At 47.4% G+C, this 23,127-nt stretch overlaps 1 protein-coding gene across 4 annotated transcripts in view; it reads right to left on the bottom strand.

Annotated features, from left to right (window-relative positions):
- Nucleotides 1–15,291, bottom strand: part of ABCC1 (ATP binding cassette subfamily C member 1) — a 155,659-nt gene extending 140,368 nt beyond the window's left edge. For all 4 annotated transcript variants that reach the window (XM_018040732.1, XM_018040734.1, XM_018040733.1 and 1 more), the window contains exon 1: nt 15,185–15,291. In XM_018040732.1, coding sequence (XP_017896221.1) covers nt 15,185–15,232 — 48 coding nt within the window. In that variant the 5' untranslated portion in view covers nt 15,233–15,291. The remainder of the gene's footprint in view (nt 1–15,184) is intronic.

The raw sequence follows: 23,127 nt of genomic DNA, 5'->3' as shown, positions 1-23,127 counted from the left end.
CTTCACATCTTCCCCAGATGTCCCTTACACAGAAGTTAAAAAACAAGGCTATCCAACCGCCTAGAAAGGAAACAATTATTAGCAAATTATATAATTAGGCTCATGTTGACATTTCATCTTCAAGTAAATATATTCATTAAAAGTGGGTGGAATCCAAGATGAACAGTAAATTAAACACAGAGAACATTTTCATAAAACCTCACTCTTGTTTTTAAAAAAACATCTTAACATGTGGGATATGCAGAGGAAAGGAAGTGAAAATTAAACTGCCCATAACAGATAATCTCTAGAAGAGCGTAATTTTGGAGGACTGTCACATTTTACTCTACTAGTTCGTGTCTTATTTCATTTTATACTGGATCTCTTATAACGTCAAAGAAGAGAATACGAGAAAAGTCCCTTTAAGTAATTCAATCATGACCATGTTTACAGTAACTGAAAACCTGGAACTTCCCAAGTATGCATCCGTCAGCAGCTCTCAGCTGTCAGAGCCCACCTTCATCCCTGTGCACTTAGGCACTTAAACACGTCTTCTGAATGCCAGACGACAAGGAAAATCTCCAGAACGAACCTTCCCACCCATCAGCCCAGTTTCAGAGCTGACACCCAACACCCCAGCATGCCTCACCCAGACCCTGACACCCTACAGACACCCTGTAACAGCTGGGCAAATTAGCCTGAATCCTCAGATGCTGGGGACGGAGGTCTGAATCCCTGAGGTCAGGCTGGGCTCCATCCTCGTTCTGCCAAGGCCTGCATGAGCCCAGAGGCTGCAGGGAGGTGATAAACCAGGAGAGAATCGCCATGGTAGAAATCCCCACGCTACTGCCCGCGACTGTCCGTCCTGGTCCCCTCCAGGCCAGCCTCCTACAGAAACACAGCACGTGCCTGCTGAGCTTTTCTGAGCTTCCTCTACATCCTGCCTCTTTTCTTTCCAAATCTGAGAGATTCACAGCAAGGTCGTGATCCCCACTTTACAGATGAGGACACTGAGGTTCCCAGAAGTTAAGCAACTGGCCCAAGGTTGCACCAGCCTGGGAACTGGCAGGACCGATTTTCGAGCCTGGGCTCCTGAACCTGGCCTTGAGACCCCAGCCATATACATCCTCGGCTTTCTCTAGTGCTGCACCTTCCCCTCACCCAACTGGTGGCTTCAGCTACCAATTCTCTGATCCCCCCCACCTCCCCCAACTAATATCCATCCTCTTTGGGAATAAGAGGGTCTGACCCAGGGATAAGCCCTCTCTCCAGCCCCTCCCCACCAAATATGCAAATGAACTGGAAGGGGGCCAGCTCTGACTCCAGCATCAAGTGTGAAATGGTCCCCCTAGATCCCCCAGGGATCTCAGTAGACAAAAGTACACTGCTGGTGGGAATGTAAATTGGTACACACACTTTGGAGAACAGTATAGAGATCCTTTTAAAAAACTAAAAATAGAGCTACCATATGACCCAGAAATCCCACTCCTGGGCATATATCTGGAGAAAAACATGGCTCAAAAGGATACATGCACCCCAGGATCACTGCACCACTGTTTACAATAGCCAAGACATGGAAGCAACCTAAATGCCCACTGACAGAGGAATGGATATCCATACATACAATGGACTATTACTCAGCCATTAAAAAGAGTGAAATAATGCCATCTGCAGCAACATGGATAGATCTGGAGATTATTATACTAAGTGAAGTAAGTCAGAAAGAAAAAGACAAATATCGTAATATCACTTACGTGCAGAATCTAAAAAAAATAAAATGGTACAAATGAACTTACAGAACAGAAACAGACTCATAGTCTTACAGAATGAATTTATGGTTACGAGGGGAAGGATAGGTTGAGAGTTTGGGACTGACATGTCCACACGGCTATATTTAAAACAGATAGGTAACCAGGGCTTCCCCGGTGGCTCAGTGGTAAGGAATCCACCTGCCAATGCCAGAGACTCAAGTTCGATCCCTGATCCAGGAAGAGCCGACATGCCTCGGAGCAGCTAAGCCTGCACGCCACAACTACTGAGCCTGTACTTTGGAGTCCGGAAGCCGAAACAAGAGAAGCCACCACAGTAAGAACCTTGCTCTCTGCAACTAGAGCAAAGCCCAGGCAGCAACGAAGACCCAGCACAGCCAACAATAAATAAACAATTAAAACAGACAACCAACAAGGACCTACTATGAAATAAGTAAATAGATAAATTACTTTAAAAAAAGAAAAGAAGGGAGAGCCCCATTGCACTACCATCCTCAGAGTCTAATTTACCACGTGCCTTTTCTCCTCGGCCCTGGGTGAGTGAAATTGCTTCTGAGGAAGAAGCCTTATCAAAGAGCTCCTGGATAATCTAAATTACTACCGGGTCACCTTCCCCAGCACCCTGGAGTTTCAGCTTTCCCCTGGGCTTCCGGGTCTCCAGCCTGACAAGGCTGATTAGAGGAACGGGGGAAGGCACTGCCACTAATGTACACGTATCATCTGCTCTAAATAATCATGGAAACAACTACCACAATGATGGGCACCCTCAGAGAGACCCTGCTAGAACCGAGCTACCACTGTCTTAAAAACAAGCTGGGCTTGTTGCAGACAGGAAATAAAACATTTTCAATGATTTTAAATATTCTCTCCACTCCAAACAATATGTTCTAAAGAAGTAAGTCAACAGGCACTACCATATGATATTCATTACAATGTTCTCTTTGAAAGAAAAAAAAAAAAAAAGAAGGGGGAAACAGCAACCTAAATGTCAAACCACAGGCAATAATTATGTAAATTACAGTCCACCAATACCAGAAACTACTGCTCGGACATTTAAAGGTATAATTACAAAAGTTGTGTAGGAACATGGGAAAATTCTCACAAGAATAAATGAAAATGCAGGAAAGAAAAGACCACATAACAGTCTGGACAAGATTCGGATGTTAACGCACCAACAAACAACGGCCGATGGAAAATCGTGAACAAAAGAAGCAAGAGTCCCAATAGACCGAGTGTGCCCACAAATTAACAGGAAGGAGCAAACCAGAGTCAAAAACGCACAAAAAGGACGATTACATGCACACAAAAGAACACAAGAATCACCAAGGAATGTGTCGTAGGATGCTCAACTTCCAACTTCTAAGAGAAATACCGGTGAAAATAAGATATCTTTTCTGTCCATCAAATTAACAGAAGTCAGCCATGTACAGGGCTGGGAAGGATGCCGGGAAATGGGAATTCCCAGTCCCTGTCGCTAGGAATGGACTTGCTACAACCTTTCTGGAAGATAACCAGCCAATGCCCACTGCATATGTGTGTGTTCGGTCATGTCCAACTCTCTGAGACCCCATGGACTGTGGCCCACCAGGCTCCTCTGTCCATGGGATTTCCCAGGCAAGAACATTGGAGTGAGTTGCCATTACCTACTCCGGGAGATCTTCCAACCCATGCACTGAATCTGCATCTCTTGTGTCTCCTGCATTGGCAGGCAGATTCTTTACCACTGCACCACCTGGGAAACCCCAGTACTCATTAAAAACTAAAATTTACAGAATTTTAACCCGTGGACAAGGATGTTTACTGGAGCATTGTTTACAGAAGCCAAAAAATGGAAAACAATGCAAGCAGTGTTATTAACTGGGAAACGGCTAAATCGATCATCACAGATCTATAACTTGGAATATTACACAATAGTTTAAGAATTACTGGTGAGATTATGTGTACTGCCATGGATCATGTTAAGCAAAAATAAAAGGTACAGTGATGATAATAATATAACCCACTTTATTTTTAAGCATATTATTTATGTTTGTAAACATTTCCATGATTACAGAGAAAGGACAGGAAGAATAGTTTGGTTATTGGTTAGAAAGAGTTAACGCTTTATTTAAATACCTCTATGCTGTTTCCTCACAAGGAGTATCACTCTGTGAACCAGAAAACTCTACAATTAAACTAGAAAGTTTACATGTAAAAAATAAATAAGTCATGATAAAATAACATTTATCGTTTTAGCATGATAAAATAATGAGTAAAACTTTTACATGTTGAACTGTTACTGTCAAAGTACTTTTTAAACAAAGAAGTCAAAAGATGTTTAAAATTTAAACATATCTTTTTAAAATTAGAACATAAACCAATCACTCTCTGGACCAAATCCACTGGAAGGATGGTTTAACTGCTGGGCAAAATCCTCTCATACACAAGGAAGCAACATGAGTCTAGTCAATTCCCAGCCTGATCAATGCTTTCAAATGCCACGAGCACAACAGGTACTTAATAAACGCTGGTAAGTCCATTGTGTGTGTGCACTCAGCTGTGTCTGACTCTCTGGGACCGCATGGACTGCAGCTTGCCAGGCTCCTCTGTCCATGGAATTTTCCAGGAAAGAATACCGGAGGAGGTTGCAATTTCCTCCTCCAAGGGATCTTCACGACCCAGGGATCGAACCCACGTCTCTTGCACCTCCTGCGTTGGCAGGCAGATTCTTTATCACTGCGCCACCTGGGAAACCCAGTAAATCCATTAGTGGGAGTTTAAACCACAGCTGTCACTTGAGAATCAGAACTATCACATTTCTGACTCTTTGTGACCTCGTGGACTGTAGCCCACCAGGCTCCTCTGTCCGTGGGATTCTCCAGGCAAGAATACTGGAATAGGTTGCCATGCCCTCCTCCAGGGGCTCTTGCCAACCCAGGGATTGAACCTCAGTCTCCCACATTGCAGGCAGACACTTCACCCTCTGAGCTACCGGGGAAGCACATGTATATTATCATATGTGAAAGAGATCGCCAGTCCAGGTTCCATGCAGGAGACAGGGAGCTCAGGGCTGGTGCACTGGGATGACCCAGAGGGATAGGATGGGGAGGGAGGTGGGAGGCGGGTTCAGGATGGAACACATGTACACCCATGGCTGATTCATGTCAATGTATGGCAAAACTACTACAATATTGTAAAGTAATTAGCCTCCAATTAAAATAAATAAATTTTAAAAAAAATAAATAAAGGAGACTCCAAGAAAAGCAAAGAGAAAGAAAAAAGAATTGTCACATTTCAAAATGCACAGATCCCCCACCGAGCAATTTCTCAGGGGAAACTGACTCTGCTGAGTCATTTACACCTCTCCACAGAGAGTACGGAGATGAGCACGCCAGCCTGTCTGTTCACTGTGCAGAGAACTGGAACCAAAGACCCTGAAAGCAACCCAGGGAGGACTGGGTGAATATGCGGCACAGTCATGTAACAGGAGAGAGTACGGCTGGTTAAGTATCATTTCTTTTTCTTTCAATTTCCCTGGACTTAGCTCGGACAGAAAAATCAACACTGGTTTCTAAGCGAAAGGAGCAAGATATAGAACGTTATTTAGAATATGAAACTATTTGGGGAGGAAAAAAGATATTCAATCTCTCCCCGCCCACTCACACTTCATACATATTTGCGTATGCTTGAAATTTTCTAGAAGGACACCCAAGAAACTACCATCAATGGTGACATCTGGGAACAGAGCGCAGGGAGGGGAAGTACTGAAACTTTTACTTTCCCTTCATATTCTTCTAGAATACAGCTTTATTCTAGCATTTTTAAACTTTGTAAAAATTTTTATTTTAATCGGAGGATAATTACTTTACAGCATTGTGGTGGTTTTTGCCATGTATCAGCATGAATCAGCCACGAGTGCACATGCGTCCCCCCATCCTGAACCCCTCTCCCACCTCCCTCCCTACCCCATCCCTCTGGGTTGTCCCAGAGCACCAGCTTTGAGTGCCCTGCTTCATGCCTCGAACTTGCACTGGTCACCTGTTTTAGATATGGTGATACACATATTTCAATGTTATTCTCTCATATCATCCCATCCTCACTTTCTCCCAGAGCCCAAAAGTCTGTTCTTTACATCTGCGTCTCTTTTGCTGCCTTGCATATAGGATCGTTGTTACCGTCTTTCTAAATTTCATATATATGGGTTAATATACTGTATTGGTGTTTCTCTTTCTGACTTACTTCACTCTGTATAATAGGCTCCAGTTTCATTCACCTCATTAGAACTGACTCAAATGTGTTCTTTCTTATAGTTGAGTAATATTCCGTTGTGTATATGTACCACAACTTCCTTATCCATTCATCTGCCAATGGACATCTAGGTTGCTTCTATGTCCTAGTTATTGTAAACAGTGCTGCAATGAACATTGGAGTACACGTGTCTCTTTCAATTCTGGTTTCCTTGGTGTGTATGCCCAGCAGTGGGATTACTGAGTCATATGGCAGTTCTATTTCCAGTTTTTTAAAGAATCTCCACACTGTTCTCCATAGTGGCTATACCATAAACTTTTTTTAAACTTGCAACTTTTTATTTATTTAATATTTTATTTCTTTGGCTGCAGTGGGTCTGCATGGAGGCATCCAGGATCTTCTAGTTGCGGATCTTTTAGTTGCGGTATCTGGGATCTAGTTTCCTGACCAAGGATCAAACCTGGGCCCCCTGCATTGGGAGCACAGAGTCTTAGCCACAGGACCAAGAGGGAAGTCCCTAAAGTTGTAACTTCTAAAAGATAATTCTTTGAAAGCAATAGCATAATCAAAAGAGTTACTGTGCAAGACCTTCCAGGTCAATTCACCTATTTTAAAAAGAAGACTTTTTTAGCAACCCTTTAGAAAGTCATCTTAATCATATAAGAAAAGCACCTCATCATGTTAATGGGTCCTAAAAAGCCTCTGGAGGGGAATCAAGGGCAGTGGGGATTTCCAACCTGATCTGACCCTGAACAGTGTGGCCAATGTTCTGAAACAGATAAAAACATATAAACACATAAACTTAATTTTGACAACCTGAGACCCATCCAAACCTAAATAAATCAGAAGACCATGATATCGGGGAGCAGGTAATAATGTTCCATCTCCCTGCCAAGCTGCAGCAAGCTTCCTCCTTGGAATTTCCAGGCCCTTCTTAGTTGCACAAGTGATTTTATTAGTGCTGTAGGCATTTTGGTAGGAGGCTCCAGGCCAGATTTTCCTTAGATGCGCTCCACAGTTCCTTTGATCACTCCATGCACCTCAGGGCCTTTGCACGTGCTGTCCCCTCTATCTGAGATTCCATTCCCCCAGCCCGCATACAGCCAGCTTTGCCATGGGTCAAAGGTCAAGAGTCATCTCCTTTGAAAGACCTTCCCTGGACATACCCCTATCGCAGCTCACACCCTAGTTCATCCCAGTTCATGTCTTTGTGGCATTCGCCGCTATCCAAAATCACTTTGGTCATCCCCTGCATCAGCTCCATGAGAACATGGGTCTCGTCCGCCCTGTTCATGGCTATATCCCCAGTGTCTAGAACAGTGGCAGTGCATCGCAGATGCTCAACTAATAACACAAGACTGAATAAATGAATGAGTGAGAAATGGCTGTGGGAAGAACAGGAGAATGAACCCAGTTGTAAAGATCACACTCCAGTACTGGGCACCAGGGAAACACAGGCTCTTGATAACCACTCTCCAGGAAGGAGGGCACTCCAAGCAGGTAGCCAATAAAACATGAAGGAAGATTCTCACAGAGACAACTCACTGAGAGGGAAGGGAAAGTCAAAGTGAAGTCATATCCGACTCTTTGCGACCCCATAGACTGTAGCCTGCCAGGCTCCTCTGTCCATGGAATTCTCCAGGCAAGAATACTGGAGTGGGTTGCCATTTCCTTCTCCAGGGGATCTTCCCAACCCAGGGGTCGCACCCAAGTCTCCCGCATTGCAGGCAGACGCTTTAACCTCTGAGCCATCAGGGAAGCCGAGAGGGAAGGGAGAAGCCTCATAAAACCTCAATTACTGCCTGAGGGCTGGACGCCACCCTCCCTGGACATCTAGACCCATTTTCCAGGACCTGGTAACCTCCCCCACGGAGATGCAATCCCACAATTAAACCAAGGGGACACTTAAGTAGAATCTGCACTTTGCAACTGTCCACCTCTCCTGGAGCAGTTTAAGATGCAGGAGCAGCTGATCTCTCTAGACAGGCACTTCACTCTGGGGCCAAACCTTCACACCACCTCACCCTTTCCCACCCCTCTCCCCGGCCAGAATGGATTAGGGAAGAGCAGCCCCAGATGGAAACAGGCAGGCAAACAGCATGAAAACAGCTGCAGTCTCCTTCTCTGGCTAATTGGAGTTTAACCCTCTTCGCATCTCATTAAGCTTCTCCACGGCAACCCCAATAATCCAATTACGTGAGGTGTTCAATAGCCTAAAAACTCAGGGGGCTGTGGGTCGAGGCAAAAGTCTTGCCCCAGATTTCTTCTCCGGCTTCCTCCACATCAATGGCTGTGGGACTTCCCCACCCAGGGGACAGGTGACAACATCTGGAGACATTTTTGTTGTCACAACAGGGAGAAGGTGCTACCGGCATCTCATGGGGAGAGACCAGGGCTGCTGCTCAACAGCCTACAATGCCCAGGGCGGCCCCGTAACAGGGAATTGCCTGGCCCAAAAGGTCCAGCATGTCCAGGCTGAGAAACTGCTCTACACCTACCAGCCCTCCCCTACGGGGGGGTTCCTCATGGCCCAGCTTTGTCAAGATAAGTCGAGTCCCATGCCTTCAACACAAAAGACCTGTCTGTCCCATTACCAGGTAAGGCTGGGGGAAACACTGGCCTCAGGAAGTTCAAGTCCTTGTCAGTATCCCAAAACACTTGTTGTTGTTCAGTCGCTCAGTCGTGTCCAACTCTTTGTGACCGTATGGACTGCAACACACCAGACTTCCCTGTCCTTCACTATCTCCTGGAGTTTGCCCTAACTCATGTCCATTGAGTCAGCGATGCCATCCAACCATCTCATCCTCTGTCTTTCCATTCTCTTGCCTTCAATCTTTCCCAGCATCAGGGTCTTTTCCAATGAGTCGTCTCTTCACAGCAGGTGGCCGAAGTATTGGTGCTTCAGTTTCAGCATCCGTCCTATCAGTGAATATTCAGGGTTGATTTCCTTTAGGACTGACTGGTTGGCTCTCCTTGCAGTCCAAGGGACTCTCAAGAGTCTTCTCCAGCATCACAGTTCAAAAGCATTTTACTAGCCTTTATTTCTTTCTGCAAAAGGTCCAGGCAAGTTTTTATGGGCTAGCATGTTACTGACCATTAAGATCCAATGAAATCTAGGCCGTATCCCACCATGAAAATCTGGAGCCAACACACAAAACCAGATGCTTGCTTCAAATTCCCTGGGCATTGATAATTTGTTCATCCAGCCCCCTCCTGCAAACACGACCAAGCCAGACAGAGCAACACCAAACTGGTGAGCCAGGTCAGCCCCAGTCATCTCACCAATGGGCTTCAAAGCAGGAGACACTGACTCAAACACCTACAGGTCCAGGTGGGCTCCATCAATGAAGGAAGCAGACCAAGGGAGAAAGCGCAAAGGGAAAAAGGCAATGGATGCCAAGCCTTAGAAGTAAAGTAGCAATAAGGAGGGGAAGGGATTGTGCCAACCTGGGGCCAGCCTATTCTGGCAGGCTGCTCCGTCGGAGGGGGCAGCCCCAGCCGACAACCCACGACGTACAAGCGAGGGCCCTTGTGCAATCAGATCTGATTTTCCAAAAGTCAGAAATGCAGATCGTTCCATGAATTCTTCCCATCAGTAAATATCAGCAATCACAGTAATTCCACGTTAAAATAACGCCAGAGCAGAACACTAGCAAGCTAGATCTAATCCCCCAATGGAACTTGTACCTCAAGACACTCAAATTCAAACGTTAATTGCACCTACTATATGTGCAACGCACTGAGTCCTGGAAAAAGAGAGGCCAGGCTCAGTTCTCAACTTTGCAAGACGAAACATAAGCAGTCAAATGTGGAACCTGGAAGGCTCAGTCCACCTGGGTTTCCATTCCACATAGGTGAGGGTCTATTTCATCCTTAGAAGACTCTGGGAAGAGGCTTCAATCCAGCTCAAAAGTCACTCCAAAGCCTCCTGTCATTCATTCATTATTTACTGAGAATCTACTATGTTCCAGGCACTGAGGCTGGGATTACAGCCATAAGAACAACCACAGGCAAAAACCCCTTCCCCTGTGAAGCTGACCTTTTGGTGGGAGTTTACAGACAGTAAACAAAATAAGTAGACTTATTTTGGCAGTAAGTGCTGGGTTGAGGGGTTGGAAGGAGCCACAACGAAGCAGCAGGGAGTCCAGGAAAGGCTGCTTGCGCTGACACTGGAACAAGGATCTGAAAGTCCACAAGCATTCTGGGCAGGGGAAACAGCAAGTGCAAAGGCCCCCAGGCAGCCGGTTCTGGAGCAAAGGGAGACAGACAGTGTGGTCAGAGAGGTGAGGGATCAGATGCTCTTGGGCCTTGTAAGTTTCTCTGAGGCCCTCTGGCTTTTTCCCTGAGGGATGCAAGGAGTCGCTGCAGGGTATAGGGCAGAAGCGGGAGAGGGTCTGAGCTGCATCTTTAACAGGATTCCTCTGGCTACAGGGCTGAGACCAGACTGCGGGGTCAAGGAGGGCAGCAAGGAAAGCACTGGGGTGGGAACAGCCAGCTGCAGGATTGAGGCTGTGATGGCTCTGGCCAGAGAGGAAGGCAAGGAGGCAGTGAGAAGCAGGCAGATTTGGAAACATTCTCAACAGGCAACAGGATTTGCTGATCAGATGTGGAATGGGAGGCAAGGAGGGGAGTCACGGCTGATACAGGGTTTGGGCCTGAACTTCTGGGGCAGAGCTGCCCTGGTCAACTGAGACAGGGAGGGCTGGGGCAGTCAAAGGTGGGGGGCGGGGGGCATAGGGGGAACGGGAGGGAGACCTCTAAGTTCATCGTGGTGGCAGTGGCTTAGTTGCTAAGTCATATCTGATTCTTCATGATCCCATCGACTGTAGCCCGCCAGGCTCCTCTGTCCCTGAGATTTCCCAGGCAAGGATACTGGAGTGGGTAGCCAATCCTTTCTCCAGGGGATCGTCCTGACCCAGGGATCGAACCCAGGTCTCCTACATTGCAGGCAGACTTTTTACTATGAGCCTCCAGGGAAGCCCAAGTTCTGCGTGGGACATGGTAAACTAGCGACACCCAGGTGGAGATGTCGGTTCCAAAAAGCTGAGAATGTGAATGGAAAGAGAGATTTTTCATTCACCAACACGTTCCAAAGGTAAAGCTACCCAAACAGAGCCTGTCCAGCGGGGAGAAGGAGACTAGCTTCGCGCTGCCGGGTCATTTCAGAGAATCCCCTTTTCTCCTCCCAAAGCCATTTACCTTGTCATGCTGCCATACTGGGCCTCAGCTGGGGTGGACAGAGGGGACGACCCCACCAGTTTCAGGGGCCCTGTGGCTCTGGAGAAGGAAATGGCAACCCACTCCAATGTTCTTGCCTGGAGAATCCTAGGGACGGGGGAGCCTGGTGGGCTGCCGTCTCTGGGGTTGCACAGAGTCGGACACGACTGAAGCTACTTAGCTGTGGCTCTAGTCCGCATGGGAAGAGGAGACCAGAAGGAGGGGCAGACGTAGAGGAGAGAAACGTGGAGGAAAGCACAATGATGCGTCTAAAAACCCACAGGAAGCTTAAAGGAAGGAGAAAAAAATTGGCTCTTCTTACATTATAGTGAAGCCACAGGGAGTTAATTACGCCAGAAATTAGACTGACGCCAAGGTCACACCTTACCCCAAGGAGAATTTCAAATGGCTTCTAAAATACTTTTGGGGACTTCCTTGGTGATCCAATGGTTAAGACTCCAAGCTTCCAGCGCCAGGGGTGTGGGTTCAATCCCTGGTCAGGGGAACGAAGATCCAACATATTGTGCAGTGTGGCCAAAAAATTGAAAAAATAAAACACTCCTTTCCTCCCACCTTTTGGCAACCAAACTGAATATTCAGGGGGTTACTGAGGTGGAAGAAGGCTCAGGGCATCTCCGAGGCAAATATCAACACCAGGACCAAATGATTAGCAGGACTCCATGAACCATGACACAGAGCCACCAATCCGTTCAGTCCCTGCAGCAGCAAGTACAGTAGCAAAAATTACCTAGAGAATTCCAGCGAGTGCATCACTTAAATTTACCGAGGGACACCTGTATAGCAGGGCTTCCCTGGCGGCTCAGTGGTAGACAACACGACTGCAACGCAGGAGAGGCAGGTTCAATCTCTGGATTCAGAAGATCCCCTGGAGAAGGAAATGGCAATCCACTCCCGTAGTCTTCCCTGGAGAATCCCATGGAAAGGGGAGCCTGGATGGCTATAGTCCATGGGGTCGCAAGAGTTGGACACGACTTAAAGAAATTAAACCACCAAACACCATACCAACTGTATACCAAGCAACAACATCCTAAGTACCTGCCAAGGATTTGCTTGGTACTGTGTTAACATCCCCATTATTCAGGTGTGGAAACTGAGGCATGGAGTGGGGGGGAGTGATTTGCCCAGGGAGTAGAGCCAGGATTTGAACTCTAGGGATCCAAGTACTGCTCAGAGCCGCCATACTCCACTGCTTACTGACTTGTCACTTACTTTTCAACATTTTCTGATTTTTCTACACTGGACTTGCAATAATAAACAATTTTTTGTTAAAAAATTAGCTTGCAAGGGGAGGCCCAGGCCTATTTGCCCAACCATCATTCAAACATCAGCCACAAAACAGCCCTTCCCACTTGCCCCACAGCAAGCACCCTCAAAAAAAAAAAAAAAAGGCAAACCCAGGGCTGGTGAACTTGGCCCCTATTTTCCATTTAGATAACCAGGTTCCTCTTTTTTCATCCCAGAGCATTTGCCTGGGTGAAGGTGGTAAGTCAGCCAAACCCTCACCATGTGTTATTTCCACATCGTGTGGTTTTTCTGGCCCTTTCCTGGGGCTCAGAAGCAGGCAGACTCAGGAACAAAACTCTGATTAGAGTCTCAGGTGGGCTACTCGCGTTGATTTCTAAACACATGACCTTGGTCAAGAGAGGAGCCAGGCATGACCGGATGGATGGCCCAATCCCATGCCCCAGCTTAAGAAGTCGGTCCAAAGGAAGGACCAGCAACTTGAAACACACAACTTCATCTCTGGAAAGAAAGCAATAACCATTGTTTACCTCTGTGCAGGGCATGGGCTGAGTGGCTTACACAGATGAACTCATTTTACTCTTCAAAACAACTGCAGGAGGTTGAGACTGTGGGGGCCCACACCCCTATTTTACAGATGAGGAGGCTGAAGCACAGACAGACATAGTGGCTTGCCCAAGATCACATAGTTACCTAGTGGCTGGCAGGTTAGTCTCTCCTGCCCTTGAGTGGGTGCCTTGGGAAACACAGAAGTCACCTGCTTTTGATTACATTCGGTTTCTCAGCCTACCTGGAAGTGCTCATGCCCCCGCTGCCTGCACTCAAACCCTGGTTCCAGGGCACCTTGAGAAACTGGGACAACCAGTGAGTCCAGAAATCCAGAGGGAGGAAGGGCAGAGGAAAGTCTGCAAGGCCAAAGACTGGCAGGGAGATGGAGGGCCTGGCAGAAGGGAAAGCCAACCACCTGGCAATTTCTGTAGCAAAAGTCCTTGCAGGAGAAAAATAAAAAACAAAACACACAACTGATTTCCTCAGATGAGCTTCTTCAACTAAATAGAGGACACCCCCAAACCCATTCAATGTTGGAAAACCTGATGCCATCCATCAACCGCCAGTTGCCATCAATAAAATACATCCTGGTGAAGAATTCATGGTCACCTATTTTATCTCCTCTGTAATTCAGAACAAAATAAACAAGGAAATTCTCTAGTATCACAGCAACATTAGGCCAGATCCCCATCTGATTCTTGCAGAAATAATCTTGTTGTTGCCACACTGGGTACTGGGAGCAAGGACTCCTCAGATTTTCCTGTCTCTGCTAAGTACAATACTACTTTGCAAGTAAGTCTGCTCCCCAATCAATCCTGGACCTTGAGTGTAAAGCATCTGTACTATTTCCAGCCCCCGAGTAAATCCCGTTGGCCTGAAAATGTGAGACACAGCCAGATGTGTGTGGTTGTTCTAACAAGTGATACCTACCGCCCCCATCACCCCAATAAACCCTTCCCATGGGGCCCTCGAAGATGACTTATCAACACTCCAAATGCAGCCTTCGAGGAGAGGACCACAAAACAGAACAAGAAAGTATTTGGAGACGCTAATCGCTGGCTCCAAAGAACCAGGAGTGTTTCCCGATTCCTAAACAAAAGTGGGAAAACTATCCTGCCCAGGTTTGCCTACTGTTAATAATCAAGAGAGTAGGACACAGAAGTGCTTCCTGTAACAAAGAGGCAAATCGCATTAGAGAGAAACTAAAGCCCAAGACACTGGGGATTAAGCCAGAGTGGCCTCCGGAGACCCGGCCAGCCTCAACAGCAAAGATTCAGAAGGAAGCTGGGGTTGGTCCCCACACAGAGGAGCCGCGGGTCTCAGGTGTGGAACGGCACAAAATCCACTGGTACCAGGACACTTGGGTATCCTCAGCTGATCCCCAAATCTGACCCCAGGGTCAAGCAAGTCAGGGCGGGGGTGAGCAGCCCCACCTTCTTTCCTGGCTATTCCTGAAACTTCCCTAATTCTTCCCCTATCCCCTCAAACTTGCCCCCCCCAACCCAGACCCACAGTAATTAAACCGAAGTAAAGTAAAAGATGTCAAAAACATGTAACCACAGGAAATTAACGCGTATGCAAAACAACTGGGGAGGGGGCAAACCTCAAGTCAGCCACTGGAAGCCCCTTTCCACAGTCTGAGTCCCTCCCCAGCTCAGCCCTTTGGCAACCGGGTGTTTGTGAAAGCGGGGTTCCAAGCCACAAAGGAGATGGGGGAACTTAAGCAGGGAGACACCCTCCATCTCTGGCGTCTTCGTCCGTGGAAGGTTATTTTCAAGTGGAGGGGGAACCCCAGAGAAGAAAGGGCCCCTCTTCTCGGCCCCCTCTCCCAGGCTCTGGCCCCTCACCTTTCCCAAAAAGCCCGAGAGCCGGGCATTTGCAACCCCTCCCCAACGCCCTGCTTCCCTGGAACCCAGTCACCCAAGTTTCCCGCCCCCATCAGCTGCGCTCCCGAAGGGGGCCGGCTGAGGGCAGGGTGGGGAGCAGGCCCCGCCAGGCCGGCTGCGGGGAAGGGAGCGCGGCGTTCGGGGTGGCAAGGGACCCCGGGACCGCGGGCCCAACCCGCCCGAGCCCGGCGCTTCCCTCCGCCGGCCGGCCTCCCAGCCCGCCGGCCGCCCTCCCTGCCGCTCCCGCTCGCGTCCGCCGGCCCCGCGCGATCCGAGCGGCCGCCGAGCACGTACCCAGAAGGTGTCGGAGCCATCGACGCTGCAGAAGTCCCGGAGCGCCATGCGGCCGGCTCGGGCACGGCGGGCGGCGGCGGGCGGACGGGCCCGGCTGCTGGCGGCGGCGGCGGCGGTGGCGGCGAGGGCGGGAGGCAGCGACGGAGGGAGCCGGGGCCGCAACGCCGCCTGGTTGGCCGGCGCGTCACGGGGATGCGGCGGCCCCGCCCCGCCCGACCCCGCCCCGCTCACCTCGCCCGGCCCTCGTGGGCCACGCGGAGAGGCTGCACGCTAGACCTTGCGGCCGCCAGGACCGGACCCCCGCCCTCCCCAGGCGCCCGATCCCACCCCCACCATACCCCCATCAGAGGCTCGGGAAAGACCGAGCGCGACCCTTGTGTCCAGACCCCAGACCAGTTTTCAAATCCTGTTGTAGCAACATCGAGACGACAGCAACAGTAATAGAAACCAGCAGGGGCAAAAATATGCACTGATCCCTGTATGAGCGCAGAGCGCCAGAGTCCTCATTGGACTCTGTTGTGACTCCCTTTTCATGAAGGAAGAAAACTGAAAGCAGAGAGGTTGAGTGACTTCTCCAGGGTCCTCCGGGCTAACCCAGCCTGCTGGCTCAAGAGCTGACTGGGAAACTGCAGGAGTTGGATACTCAATCTAATCTGCCCTGTACAGATGGAGAAACTTAGATTCAGAGAGGTGAAGCAACTGACCCAAGGACACACAGCTGACAAATAGAAGAAGTTGGACCAGCCTGACTCAAGGCCTGAAGACTCCAAACTCTATCCCGAACTACTCCGTGCAGAGAAGCTTGGCATTTTCTCCACTCTCTCTATAGCACTCAGGAAATAACCAGGCTATTATCCTCACCTTTGAAGTCAAGAAAGGGAAACCTAGAGATACAGTAAAAATTAAAAAGCATTCACAATCATGGGGCTTCTGAAGGCTGAGTTAGCAATGAACTTGAACTAACTTGTGAAATGCTCACTAGAACCCCAAGAGGTAAGTACTGTTATTATCCCCATCTTGCAGTTGAGGAGACTGAAGCCGGGTGAGGCAAGAGTACTTTGTCAGGGATGGTGTAGACGGTAGGTGGCCTAGGTCCTCCTCAGGGTGAGTGGATTTTAATGGGATAATTACTTTCAGGTAAGCTCTTTGGGCTGTTGCTTTGACATTTATAGTGAACAAATACTTACTGAGCATTTACTATATGCTGGGTCTTGCTAGAAACAAGACAAAGTTTCTGCTCTTGTAATGCTTTTATAAAGCATTGGGGTTTCTTGGGGGGGTTTCTTTGTGGGGTTTCTTGTGAAGGTTTAAGTGTGTGGTTTTTTTTTGTTTTTTGGTTTTTTTTTTTGATGGGAGGAACAGGTTAATCAAATGATCACATAAAGAGTATTTAACTGTGATAAAACCTAAGAAGAAAGAAGTAAGAGGGTTTTAAAGGATCCTGGCCTACTGGCAGTGGAAGTCAGGGAAGGCTGCCTGGAGGAAGAATCTTTTGAGCTGAGGAAACAAGTGATGAGTCTGGTTTCATGGGGTCTGAGCTGTGTTCTGGGATAAGAAAATAGTTTGTGGAAAACCATGTAGCAGGACAGAGCAAGTCCCTGGAGGAACCTGAAGACAGGAATCCAGGGAGAGAAGCAGAAAGGGCTCATCTTTGGCAGGAGGGATCAGGAGGGCCCAGAGTGTGCAGGGCCATGTTGCCCAGGGGAGAGATTTCAGCCTGGTCCCATGAGTGATGGGGAGCCACTGATGGATTTTAAGCAGGGCCCAAGATGGTCAGATTTATTTCCATTTTTACTCAAATTCTTTATTCATCCATTCCTCCAACAAGTATTTATTGAGCAAACATATGAAAAGGTGCTCTCCATCATTAGTCATCAGGAAATTGCAGGTAAAACCCCAGTGAGATACCATTACACACCCACCAGAATGACTAAAAGGAAATCGCTAAATCTTCTCACAGCTGTTACAGCATGACTGAAACTGTAGTGGAAGTGTAAATTGGTTCAACCACTTTGGAAAACCATTTGGCAGTTTTTCCTAAAGCTAAACATGCAAGTACACAGTGACACAGCAATTCCATTTCTCAAAGGAGTGCTTACGTCCACAAAAGACATCTAGCAAAAAAGTTCAGAACAGCTTTATTCAGATACCCCAAAGTAGAAACAACTTGTCAAAAGGATGAATGAACTGTGGCATATTCACACAAGACAGTATGAGAGAGCAAAAAAAAAACAAAAAAACAAAGCATCAAGCGACTAGTGCATGTAACAATATGGACAAATCTCACAACATGTAATAAGGAACAGAAAAAGACAAGCACGAAAGAGTATATTTCTCATGATCACATATAGATAAAGGTCAAACACAGGCGAAAACTAATAGATGTTGATTGACATCAGAATAATGGTTACTGTTAGGGAGTATGATTAGGAAGGCATACAAGAGAGCCTGCTGGAGAGCTGAAAATGTCCTTAACTTGATCTGGTGGTCATTAGGTGGTTTATACCTACACACACAACATTTTAAAATTCATTGAGATGGACACTTAAGTTTGCTATACTTTGCTCTATAAAACTCATACCTTAGGGGACTCCCTGACAGTCCAATGGTTAAGACTACATGCTTCCACTTCAGGGCACAGTTTCAATCCCTGGACGGGGAACTAAGATCCCACATGTCACACACTGCAACTGAAAAAAAAAAAAAAAAGTTAGACCTTACATGAAAATTTAATGAGGCTTCCCAGGTGGCGCTAGTGGTAAAGAACCTGCCTGCCAATGCAGAGACATGGATTCAATCGCTGCATCAGGAAGATCCCCTGGAGGAGGGCATGGAAACCCACTTCAGTACGCTTGCATGGAGAATCCAATGGACAGAGGAGTCTGGCAGGCTATGGTCCGTAGAATCGCGAAAGAGTCGTACATGACTGAAGGGACCTAGCATGCACACACACACATATACACACAAGAAACATTTTAAAATTCATTGAGCTGGCCACTTAAGGAAGCTATGCTTTGCTCTATAAGTTATACCTCAGGAAACTCCTTGATGTTTCAATAGTTAGGACTCCATGCTTCCACTGCACAGTTTCAACCCCTGGTCAGGGAACTAAGATCCTGCGTGCCATACAGTGTGGCCAAAACAAACAAACAAAGTTACATCTTATACAAAAATTTAATATAGAAAATAAGTATAGAAATTAAAAATATTTATTGGTGCCTACCATATATGTGCTGTAGACACATCAGTGAACAGAGCAAGGATCTCTGCCTTCATGAGGAGCAAGCAGAAGACAGACCAAACAAATGAGATTTCTGTTTTCCAGGAGCAGAAACTGGGGTTTAGAGGGATGAGGTAACTTGCCCATGATCCCACAGCTGGGATGTGGCAGAGAGGAGGCCCAGCCCTGCTCTTAACTGCCAAGCCCTCCCCGCACTTCTTTTCAGCCACAGACTCAAAAGTCTTCCCCTCCCCTTCTTTCCAATCCCCTTCCTTCCTCTCTGCAGCCCTGGAACAGTAATGAACACCCTTAGACCCAGAGGCTCTGGGCCCTAGGCCAAACCCACCCAATGAAAGCAAACAAAATAAATTGATGGTGAAAATGCAGGATCTCAATTTCAAGTATCAGCTGCCCTGGTAGACCATGAGTTCAGTGAATCATATATGAAGAAGGCCAGAGAGATCCTTTTTATTTTTCTCTGGAGTCGGAACCTCCTGTTCCTGTTCATTTATTTCTCAGGACTTTTCATTATTTGTAATCATCTAATTATTTGCGCCATAGAGGCCTCCCTAGCCATACTGGAAGCTTCCAGCTCCTGCTATCTCTCACCTGGACTGCTGTACCAGCCTTCTCCCTGGTCTCCCATCCCTGTCCCTCCCCGCTGTGATCAAAGCTCAACATACCAACCAGGGGTGGGGGGTACGTCCTATTAAAACAAGAAAGCAACACCCTTGTGTAAAGTTCCCCTGGCCTCTTATTGTGCTTAGTACAAAAGTCTATGGGATGTGATCCAGCAATTCCATTTCTGGGTAGACACCCAAAAGAAGTGAAGGCAGGAGCTTAATATTCACACACCCATGTTCATAGCAGCACTGTTCACAATAGCCAAGAGGCAAAAGCACCCCAAGTGTCCATCAACAGATGAATATGGAAAACATCATCTACAGGCAATGGAACATTATTCAGCCTTAAAAAGGAAAGAAATTTTCACACATGCTATAGGGATGAACTTTGAAGTCTTCAGTTCAGTTCAGTTGCTTAGTTGTGTCCAACTCTTTGCGACCCCATGGACTGCAGCACGCCAGGCTTCCCTGTCCACCACCAACTCCCGAAGCTTGCCCAACTCACATCCATCAAGTCAGTGATACCATCCAATCATCTCATCCTCTGTCCTCCCCTTCTCCTCCTGCCTTCAATCTTTCCCAGCATCAGAGTCTTTTCCAATGAATCAGTTTTTTGCATCAGGTCACCAAAGTTTTGGAGCTTCAGCTTTAGCTGAAGACATTATGTTACGTGAAATAGGACAGTGAGAAGAGGAGAAATATTGGATGAGTCCACGTACATGAAGCTCCCAGAGTAGTCAATCTCACAGAGAGAGAAAGTGAAATGGTGGTTGCCAGGGGTGAGGGACGTGATGGGGACTTGATGTTTAATGGGCACTGAATTTCTATTTGACAGTTGGACAACAATATAAATATAATTAATGCCACAGAACTAACTGTACACTTAAAACGGTCATAAAATGTATCATTTTATGTTGTGTACATTTTACTACGATTAAAAAAAAATGTGAGGAAAAGGAGCAAGAAACTTAAAAAATCCTGAAATTCCCTGGTGGTTGAGAATCTCAGTCTCTTCCAGTAGTTGAGAATCTGCTTGCCAGCACAGGGGATTCGGTTCGATCCCTGGTTCAGAAAGATTCCACATGCCATAGGGCAACCAAGCTTGTGTGCCATACCTCCTGATCGGGGCTCTAGAGTCTGTGCTTCACAACAAGAGAAGCCACCACAATGAGAAGCCGCTAGCCTCAACTAGACAACAGCTCCTGCTCGCCAGAACTACAGAAAGCCCACGCGCAGCAATGAAGACCCAGTGCAGCCAAAAATAAAATAATAAAATTTATTTTAAACAACAAACAAACCCACCTACTAGGCCTCTGTGACCTGGTCCTTACCCATCCTTGTCATCTTTTCTCTTGTTAAAATTTAATTTATTTTTGGCTGTGCTCTCTGTTGCTGCTCAGGATTTTCTCTAGCTGCAGTGCACAGGTTTCTCTTGTTACGGAGCACACACCATCTAGGGTGCACGGGCTTCGTAGTTGTGGCGAGTGGGCTCAGTACTTATGGCTCCAGGCTCTAGAGCACAGGCTCAATAGTTGTGGCGCGTGGGCTTAGTGGGATGTGGGCTCTTCCCGGATCAGGGATCGAACCTGTGTCTTTTGCATTGGCAGGCGATTCTTTACCTCTCAGCCCCCTGGGAAGCCCCCCAATGTCATCCTGAACCCCTCTGTCCTCAGTCGCTGAGCTGCTGCAGCCACACTGAGAGCTTTCTGTTTCTTGAACCTCCCACCAAGCTCATCCCACCTCCAAATCTTCCCCCTGGCTGATCCTTCTACCTGGAACACCCAGCCTCTGGAGCCTCACGTAGCCCAGGCTCCCCTTAGACAGGCATAGCCACCATCCCCTCATCTCACCCCTGCTCTAACGCAATCTGAAACTTGTCATTGGCTCTTCCTCCTTCTACAATAAGAGCGTGACTTCGTCTTCCTTCCCATTTCAGTCAGCAAATATTTATTGCCAGCCTGTGTTCTGAGCAGGAGGTAAAAAACTACCACCAGCCACCTGTTTGTGCAAATAAAGTTTTATTGGAACACAGTCCCACATGTTTTCTTATAGCTGTTACAACCTTGGAGCTGGGTAGTTCTAACAGAGCTCTCATGGTCATAAAGCCTGAAAAATTTTACTGACCTCTGGTCCAGGAGTTTGGGCTACATCGGAGGGCAAAATGTACCAAACTCCCCCACCCATACCATGGAGCTGAAATCCTCGTGGGAGAGAGAAGGAGATTTACCTATTTACAAGGCAAATGGGACAATATAATATAGATGACTTAGGACAGTCAAATGCTAAGAAGGAAAATATAAAGTATGGGTCTGGAGAGTGAGGATTTAAATGGAGTGATGCAGGAAGGGGCTTCCCAGGCGGTGCAGTGGTAAAGGGTCCACCTGCCAATGCAGGCGACACAGAGACGTGGGTTCCATCCCTGGGTCTGGAAGGTCCCTGGAGAAGGGAATGGCAATCCACTCCAGTGTTCTTGCCTGGAAAATTCCATGGACAGAGGAGCCTGGCAGGTTACAGTCCACTGGGTCACAAAGAATTGGACATGACTGAGGAAGCATGATGTGGGAAGACGGGCCGAGAAGTGGTATTTAAGTAAATGCATGAAGAGGGAGCAGTAAATCAAAGGTCTGGGCTGAAGCCTGACAGCCAAACAACAGCAGAGAACCAGTGGGGCTGGAGTGGAGATGAGGCCTGTTCACAAAGGGCCTCGTAGCGAAGACCTGGGTTATCCTTGGAGTGAAGCAGAAGGCCATGGGAAGAATTGAGTGGAGGAGCTGGAGTGACTTGATTTTTATCAGCATCATTCAGGCTGCTGGGTGGAAAATAGACCATGATAAAAAATGTCAACTGTCCTATTAGTAAATAAAGAATATGTGGTCATCAAGCCATCAGCTACTGCGGCCACCTCCAGCTGTGTACCCGGGGGGGCAGGGGGCAGGGTGGCAAAAAGCTGAACACTGACCCTATCAGTGTCCTGTTAGTTAAGGTGCCTATCAAAGGAATGATTTCAAGGAGCCCAGATTCTTGCGTCTTCCCATACATAGAGAAGCACTAAATCCTTTAATTTGGAATATCTAGTTTTCTTTAGTTTACAATCATCTTCTGATGTTCAGACTACCTGCCGTTTGTAGCAAAACCTCTATGTAACCTGGCTCCTCCCCTACTTCCCAGGAGCAGTTCTCCTAGGGTTACTTGAGATCCTGCCTCCTGGGCTTAAATCTGAAAAATTTCTGCCGAATAAACCATAACACTCAACGTTGAGATTGAGTGTATTCTTTCCAGTCAACAGCTCAAAGATATCAAGGAATAAAGGGGTTAATATCAGCCTGGACAGCCAAGTGGACCCAGGTCCTTTCTGAAAGCACACAGTTGAATAATTGTGGACCATTGTATTCGGAACATTTTTACCTGAAGCTCTGTTCCTGGCTTGGAACTCAAGGCAGCTCATTGTCTGAGTTGCCGGAGAGAGAAAGGCAGGACGTTGGTATTCACAGAATTTCAAACTGAGAATTTTCTATAGTTTTAGAAAACAGAGTTTCTCAGCTAGTGAGAAAGTAGTGGTCGCTCAGAGCAGGAGGTCACTATGTCACTCCACAGCTGCAAGTGTCCTTGGAAGAAAAATTATTTCCTGTTACCTCGGCAGCCAGCTTTATCCTGTCTGTTAGCCCAGCCTAAGGAATGGCCTGGCTGAGTTTTCTTCTCCCAGTCTGATCCAATTTTTACTTTCTCACAAAGAAAGATCATGTACTACATTTAATATTTCTGGCTCTTAAGTGTCTTTTAATCTAGAAGAGTCCCCACTCTTATATTAATGAGAGCTTCCCTAGTGGTTCAGACAGTAAAGAATCTGCCTATAATGCAGGAGACCTGGGGTTCAATCCCTGGGTTGGGAAGGTCCCCTGGAGAAGGGAATGGCAACCCACTCCAATATTCTTGCTTGGGAAATCCCATGGTTAGAGGAGCCTGGTGGGCTATAGTCCATGGAGTCGCAAAAAGTCAGGCATTGCTGCTGCTGCTGCTGCTGCTAAGGCACTTCAGTTGTGTCCGACTCTGTACAACCCCATAGACGGCAGCCCACCAGGCTCCCCCATCCCTGGGATTCT

Source organism: Capra hircus, chromosome 25 (genome assembly GCF_001704415.2).
Source record: "Capra hircus breed San Clemente chromosome 25, ASM170441v1, whole genome shotgun sequence".
Taxonomy (NCBI): domain Eukaryota; kingdom Metazoa; phylum Chordata; class Mammalia; order Artiodactyla; family Bovidae; genus Capra; species Capra hircus.
The sequence above is the reverse complement of the archived record's forward strand: the minus strand, read 5'-3'. Positions and strand labels throughout refer to the sequence as shown.